The sequence below is a fragment of the Dendrobium catenatum genome, unplaced genomic scaffold (genome assembly GCF_001605985.2).
Source record: "Dendrobium catenatum unplaced genomic scaffold, ASM160598v2 fragScaff_scaffold_1608, whole genome shotgun sequence".
Lineage (NCBI taxonomy): Eukaryota > Viridiplantae > Streptophyta > Magnoliopsida > Asparagales > Orchidaceae > Dendrobium > Dendrobium catenatum.
The window spans coordinates 4,281,740-4,289,835 of NW_021320070.1; the positions used below are offsets into that span (position 1 = coordinate 4,281,740).

At 35.8% G+C, this 8,096-nt stretch overlaps 1 protein-coding gene across 1 annotated transcript; it reads right to left on the minus strand.

Annotated features, from left to right (window-relative positions):
- Positions 1-1,611: 1,611 nt before the first annotated feature.
- Positions 1,612-2,402, minus strand: LOC110105529. The gene has a single exon (XM_020835068.2). It carries the CDS (start codon positions 2,265-2,267, stop codon positions 1,887-1,889), a length of 381 nt encoding a protein of 126 aa, XP_020690727.1. The 5' UTR covers positions 2,268-2,402; the 3' UTR covers positions 1,612-1,886.
- Between the last annotated feature and the right edge of the window lie 5,694 nt (positions 2,403-8,096).

Genomic DNA, 8,096 nt, shown 5'->3' on the forward strand with positions numbered 1-8,096 from the left:
TACGCACGCATGATATTCTTAGTTTGTGTATCTCAATATTACAAAGGCTCTCCACAGAGAGAAAAGACGGTGAGTTGACTTCTATAATAGCTTTAGGAAAATAGGGGGAGAAGGCAATGAGAAGAGAGTGTCCAAACGCTCACTAGTGACAAATATATTACCACCATAAGCTTTTCCATCTATGACCCATTGGATCAAGTTGCACATGAAACTCAGAGCAAGCATCATTTTCATGACAATTTTTATACTATCACAACTCCTTTTCATCACAAGCTATGATTGACTTTCAATAAACAACATTTATTTGAGATCGAGAGAGCATGCACATCGAGATTTAAAATGTAAAAGTTAGGAAATATCATACCAAGCTTACTCTAGGAGTCAAAGAGAAAAATCACAACTCACAACATATAAAGAAGCCAAAGGCTTTCGAGTGATTCAGTTGTATGTCCTAACTATGGGGCAAGCTGTGGGAAAATATTCCCTATCTTAGAGTAATAGAGTGCATCAAACAAGCTTGAGAGTTACATAGTACTATTCTCAAGAATTAAGAGAGTTGAGAGAGGGACAAAGAGAGAGAATGAGAGAGGAGCGGGAAAACCAAATGCCCAACATGTTAGAAGAATCCCATATACCTTAATAGCTCCCATAGTGAACCTACATTTTTGCATTTATAATGGTGATCCTCTTAAGAGTGCGAGTTGAATCAATATCTGCTTGAGCAAAATGATACAAAGAAATGCACTAAAAGTCAACATTATTGAATTAAACGAGCGAACTAACTGATGCACTGAGGAACATTGGAGGGTTAATATTCCTTCTATGTGCAATAAATATAACATAATAATCATAAATGTGTCAAAATCCTTACATTTCGACTTGCCTTGAACATATTCTCAAAATTACACCTCCCCTCCTAAATTTATAATATTAAAAGATTAAATGAAAAGGGGGGAAAGGAGCTAAAAGAGCAAAACAGGGGCAGCGACACTAAAAAGAAACATAATGATGGAGGAAAGTCGATAATGTCTTCTCTGATTATCTCTTTGAGAGTTTAACGCCCTGTGAATTCAAGATGGTACACACCTATACATTTCGACTCTTCTCAACTAATCATTTTGCAAGCCTCTTGATCCCAATTCATAAAATAAAGAGAGACGAGAGGTATAAGAGTGATATAAAATACTCAACCGAGAGAACTTGAGCCAATAGGAACACATACCTTTGAGCCGCCCATGCTGAATCTACTAAAGACCATTCATATTTTTGTGAAGTCTAGTCCTCTCCTCAATGTTGATTTGGAGGAGTTTTAAATTATGCTTAAATAGTTGTTATTTTGCACCCCTTCATTCATTCTGATGATGGATCATTTGGCCTGTCTATGTAAATCATTCGAGTAAAATAAATTTTAATGTTTTTATCCGTCTAGTTATGTTACTAATTATTCTATATTTCTATAGATTGTGTTTCGCTAAGTTGAACCATGCTCTCTTTTTATGCTATCAAAAATAATGATTCGCCTTGTTTGCTCCATAAATGTATAGGAATACTCATCCACAAAGAATAAAAATATCGGCTGCAAAAGAACACAGAACAGAAAGATCCACAAGCAAATTGAAACCAGCTTTTCTCAGTAAAATCCTTTAATTTAATCTGAATTCTTAAAAATCTGGTATAAAATACAGAAATTGAGTAACACACTTACAAAGAAATGGGAAAATTTTTTGTTTATCATTTAAGGCGATGGTAATAGTAGATGACAGTAGTAAGTAAATTAATGGCTAAAGACAAACACCTCGAAAAAGGAGGGAAAGTGAAGAAGAATAGAAAAATAGATTGATGATCAAGTAAGCATAAATCAATAAGAAGAGACAGATCTCCTCGCCTCAAGCCTGGTAGGAGGGATCGATGGTGAAGAGGACAATAGCGGCTTCTCCGCCATTAGCGTTGCCTTCGATGGATATCCGGGAGTTGGCGTCACTGAAGGCAGCGAGGTTAGTTGAGGAGGAATAGGAAGTGGCTAGGTTAGTGGAGGATGAAGAGGAAGTCAAGGACTGCCATGAGGAGGATCGCCGGCGGATGGGGTAAGAAACGGTGGAGGAAGAAGGGCAGGGTGCATCGGAGGGGATGGCACGAGAGCGATGAAGGGCGCAGCCACAGTTCCGATGGTACGGACGTCGGCGGATCTCACCGTCGAAATCCGGAATGCTTGCATCCCACATACCCTGCCAATTGAACCAGCCCGGCGTCGCTGCCGAGCCCGGCATTGCTAGTTCTCTTTGAACAGATCAGATCTTACAAAAGCCGAGAGAGAGAGAGAGAGAGAGAGAGAGAGAGAGATGGAAGATGAAGAAGGGAGAAATTTGGGGTTTCCTATAGCTTCTGGTTCGTTAGCGACTAAGCGTTTTAAGCGAGAACGTCGAAGGAGTCGTAAATATAGGAACCGAGTTGGGTGAGAATATGGTATCAAATTTACTCGATGAAAATCTCGCGATATTTTCACTGTAATTTCATCCTATTTTTTAATGATATTTACTATTTTCCTTTATTTTTTGAGAAAAAATGAGGCATATTTTCTTTTTTAAAAAAGTGAAAGTGAATTTAAAATATTTGAAATTTCATTTTAAGCTAGACATAATATATTACAAAAAATTAATTGTATATTACAATAATTTTAAATAAATTTATGAATTTTAAAACATTTTGATTAAATTTTAATTTTAATATTTTTGAAATGGGGTTAGTATTTGAGAAGGTTAACTTATTTCTTTTTAGTTTATAAATCTATTTAAAATATTTAATGCATTTATATCTATAGCCTTTATTTAAATAGTTGGCATTATTTAATTTTTCTTTAAATGATTTACAAAATTAAGTTAAATTTTTTTGTATTAAAAAGTTATTTTATAAAGCGGTGAGAAAGCTGCCCCAAATAAAACCTACGGCTTCATAATATTTTTCAAGACCCTCTCAATTATATTAGTTGACATCCACATATATTTTTAATATCTAAATAAAAAATGAGTGTTAATTATTTTTTATTTATTAATTATTCTACTTCATATTAAATAAGGATTTGGGTTAACAAATGTATAGATTAGCTTAATCATTTTTGTGAGTCATGTAGTTCATAGTTAGTAATAAATTTTAAGCATTAATGTGCTAAATGAGGCATTAAGGTTTTATTTGGGATAATTTTTTTTTGCATTCTAAAGCAAATTTTTTATTTATTTATTTTTAATTATAATTTTTTGTTCTAAAAAACTACTTTAGAAAATAATAAAAAAGTTGTGTCCCAAATGAAGTCTAAGGCTTTGTTTGGGACGGCTTTCTTAAAATTTTCATACAAAAAATCTACTTTAAGAAGCAGTAAGAAAACAGTTCCAAACGAAGCCTAAGTATTTTGTACTATATATACATATCTTTGTTTCAAGAGTTGAAGAGAATGAATGATGTTACTCTTCTTACTTGAAATATTCTTCTTCGTCTTCCTCTATCGTCTATCAATCATGTATTTACTTGAGGTGCTCGTGAATATAATCGTCATTTATTAATTGTTGTGAACCTCTAAAAGGGCGAATCAAATACAAGACATATAAACAAAAATATATGAATGTGAATGATGATGAAGACGAGTCTATGAAATAAATAAATTATTTTTCTACAAAGTCAATTTTATTCGTTATCAAATTTCTCAATGACTTGAATTTACACTAAAACATATATAACGAGAAACAACCAACATATCATGCAAAAATTTATCCGAGGCATCACTATAATAGAGTTTAACATCAATGTGAAGATGTACGTTTAACTTGCTCGGTATGTAGATAACGAAAGATTTTAGAATAATATAAAGTTTTAGGGTTAAAAAAAATACTTACATCTCATGGTCAATACAAGAGAGAAGAAGCGAGGATGATGCCACAGAAAAATACTATGCATTGGGGAGGTGAGCTTGTCGTCGTCGAGTTCGCGAATCACTAACAACAGCGGCATGTAGGTCTAGCGGGAGATGAACGGAGACTGAACACACGAACTCGGGATCGGGCGAAATTAATTAAGGCATGGAAGGGGATCAAACGTCATTAGGTTATTTTCCTAAGTTTACTCATTGGTCGTTAGTTCTTAAGAATCGACGCTGGTTCTATGGTTTGCCGGTCCGACCGAGCGATTTTTGCCTGGTCTAATTCAAAACTGATTCTAATGGTTAATCGAATCGGCTGACTGACTAGTTCATTGTTCAACCAATTGAACCGACCACTCAGGTCCGATTTTAAAACCATGATCATCACTCAAAATTAGATATTTATCTCAATTTTCTTATTTTATTTGATGCTTTTATTATTTTTCAGTATATTATTTTATCAAAACTTGAATCACTAATGTTGTTATCCAAATTGCATTTCATTTCAGATCTAATTAAGACTTCTCTAATAAAAAAAATACAACTTTTTTTTTACTGTTTTTCTATTTTATTAGATTTTATGAAAATAAAAAATAATAATAATAAAGAAGCCGAAAGCTGAAGGAAAAAAATTAAAAAAACTTGTCAAAGATGTGGGCCCGCAAGTCAAATTAAATAAGCTGGTGAGCGTTATTTTGCAGTTGCAAGTGGGCAGTCGTCGGCACACCTGTCAGTTGGGATTGCAGCTTTAATGCTTATTTATTTATTTATTTACTTAAATTTTGAGAAATCCTTAAAGAATGAAGTTAAATTTTTAATCATGCATGTGATTTTTAATGTAAAGATTAAAATTTTATTAGAAAATCTAAAATTAAGGCTTCTTTTTTTACGGCTTTGAAAAGACCAAACCAAACATAAGCAACAACAAAAACTTATGTTGGTCAAAAAAGAAACCCCAACTATACCACCCAAAATACAACAAGAAAAAACTGTACTAAAAGTGGTAAAACAAAATTGAGTTTCAGCACAGAGAGCCACAACTCCAGGCTCCAGCAGGATCCAGAGAACAGATACGAGAGGCAGCAGAGATAGCAGCATTCCCTTGGTTGCCAAATGGCCATCCAAAGGGAATGACTCAAAAATTAACGAGGGACAACAGCATCTTCCTGGCTACATAAAAAACTCGCTAGCCAGCCAGCACAGCAACAGAGTACTCAGGCAGCACCAAAAGAACCAGATCCAGAAAATAAGCATAGCCAGAGTGATAGAAACAGAATCAGAAATGCCCCAAAAGCAAGTCCCTATGTTTCCACTTTCTCAATTTAATATTAATGACCCTTTTAATAGAAGCAATAAGGGTATTAATACAATGAAAATCATTCCCAAATCTCCTGCTATTACGTTCTCGCCAAATATAATAAAGAGAGCAGCAGACCACCAACTTAAAGCAGTTCTTGAACAGAGAAGAACCCAAGTATTCCGAATCAAGCCATTGTAAAAACTGGAGGAAAGTGGGTCTAAACAGAAACCCAGAAGAAGCAGGAATGAGGGCTTCAAGCACAGAAAAAGAATAATCACATTCGAAAAAAAGGTGGTTGACGATTTCAGGGTAATTATTACACAGAGAACATAGTTCAGGGACTATGATATTACGAAGCCTTAAAGCATCTTGAGTTTTTAAACCCCCCACCAGAGCAAGCCAAACATAAACAGAGTGCTTAAGACTGTAATTTTTATGCCAAACAAGATTATCCCACGGGCTGTCCTAAGAGCCAACATAAAATTCCTCCATAAAATCCTTAAAATTAACCTTGGATTTATCCTTCCAGATGATGCAGGAAATAGGGTCAGTTGCAATAGGAACATTAGATAAAGAGTTCCTAATATTAGAAGGCAAACCAACAGGGAAATTCCAGCCCCCAGCATTCTGGTAATGCTTTAACAAATGTTCAGGCATCCAGTCCATGATTTCTCTGCCAAATAACTCAATCAGAGAATGCTTCTCACACCAGGGATCCCAATGTAAGGCAATTGGGGCCGAAGAAGAAACATTAAAGCTGCAATTATGTTTAACCAACAAGGCAGTATTACAAATACTGACCCAGAATTTGCTAGCTAAAGGAGGTGGAGGTTTCCAAGGGGATAGATATCTAGAGCTAAGCCATGCAGCTAGTAAAGAAGAACTGTTGTACATCCTGAAAATAATAGTGCAGTTAAAAGCATACTGGATAGCATTCAGAGATGGGAGACCGAGCCCACCCTTAGACGTAGGCTTGCACACATTGTCCCAGGATACCATATGAAGCTTATTAGAACAGCCAATATCTCCAAAAAACAGGAATCTAGAGCAAGTTTTTTTAAAAAACTTAAAAACATATTTAGGTAAAATTGAACCTCTAATCCAGTATGCAATAGTGTTTTGGATAGTGAATTTCAGATATTGCAATCTACCCGCAAGAGAGAGAAGGTTAGCCTTCCAACCATTGAATTTCTTATGTAAACTATCCATTAAAGGCATAAAATCAGCAACTTTCAAATTGTAGAAGGCAATCGGAATACCCAGGTAGGAAATTTTAGAGGTAATATGATGTATGGATAAAGCTTGACAAAGCAAGTCCAGGTTTTTCTGCTTCTTAGTAAACATCACAGAACATTTTTCATGATTAACCTTGAGACCAGAGGCATCACCAAATTCACTGAGAATATTGGAAAGTAGGGAGCAGTTAGCCACAGTTGCTTCACCAATTATAAGGACATCATCCGCATACAAAAGGTGAGAAAGATGAAAATTCTCTGTTTTGAAACCTTTAAAACCTCTTTCCTCCAGCAAATTAGAGAGGGCATCCATAACAATACAGAAAAGATAAGGGCTCAAAGGACACCCCTGCCTAAGACCCGCAGAGGAGGGAAAATAGCCTTCTAAAGCACCATCAATAACCACAGAAAAGTTGACATTGGAGATACAGGCTTTAATCCAGTTGATAAATTCCTTAGGAAAGCCTTTTTGGTGCAATCTAGCAAGCAAGAATTCTCTGGAGACAGAATCAAAGGCTTCTTTAATATCAATTTTGGCACAAAAGATATTATAGGCACCTTTCTTGGAAACCAGAGAGAGAATCTCCTTAGCAAGTAAAATACTATCAGTAGAAATTCTAGACTTCACAAAACCTGCTTGAGTATCTTTGACAATGGTAGGCATCAAAGGTTTAAGTCTAGCAGCCATCACTTTAGCAATAATTTTATAAAGAGTATTGCAAAGGGAGATAGGCCTATAGTCTGAGATAGTGGTGGCATTGCTAGATTTAGGAATAATGACAAGAGCAGTGGCTTTGATACCACTAGGAAGATACCCTTTAGAAAAGAAAGCATTGATCGCTTTACATAAAAGGGGACCAATAATATGCCAACCAGTTTTGTAGAAATGAAAGTTAAATCCATCAGGACCAGAAGCTGATTTAGAAGAACCTTTCATCACAGCAGTTTTGATTTCCCCTTCCAGAAAAGGAGAAATAAGCAAGTTTGCAAGGCTGTCAGAGAGAAAATCTCCTACAGGCAGAACATACTTCTCCGGGGCAATAGGAGAAGGATTAAAAAGAGTTTGAAAATACTGCACAATAGATTTAATAACATCATCTCTAGAAAGAGTAGGATTGCAAGAGAAGATTAGATAAGGATTTAGACTTCCCCTGTCTACATCTAATCTTTCCATATAAGAAATTCAAACCCTCTTCACCATGTTGAAGCCATTTAACCTTTGCTCTTTGGATCACCCAGCTAGCAAGAGAGGCAGAAGTATCAGCAATGCTAAGATTAACCTTCTTAAGGTTTTCCAACAAGTCAAAGCGCAAAGGATGGTGTGTAAAACCCTTCAAAAAGCTGATTTTTTTAGTGCAGTTCGTCTGTACGAACTGGATTTAGTATTGGATGAACTGAAGAAATTTGTGAAGAAATCTGCCATTTTCGTCTGTACGAACCTGGAGCAGTCGGGACGATCCGTCTGTACGAAATCTGTCCAGAGAGCAAGTCGCCCGGGACGAATTTGGATTTCGTCTGTACGAAATTTGTCCAGAGAACCCATCGTACCAGGATGAAATTTTGGATCGTCCGGGACGATCAGTGTTAATAAATATCCGATTGAGATATTTTGGATTCATTTTGGAGAGAGAGAAAAGGCAAGAGAGAGAAAGAG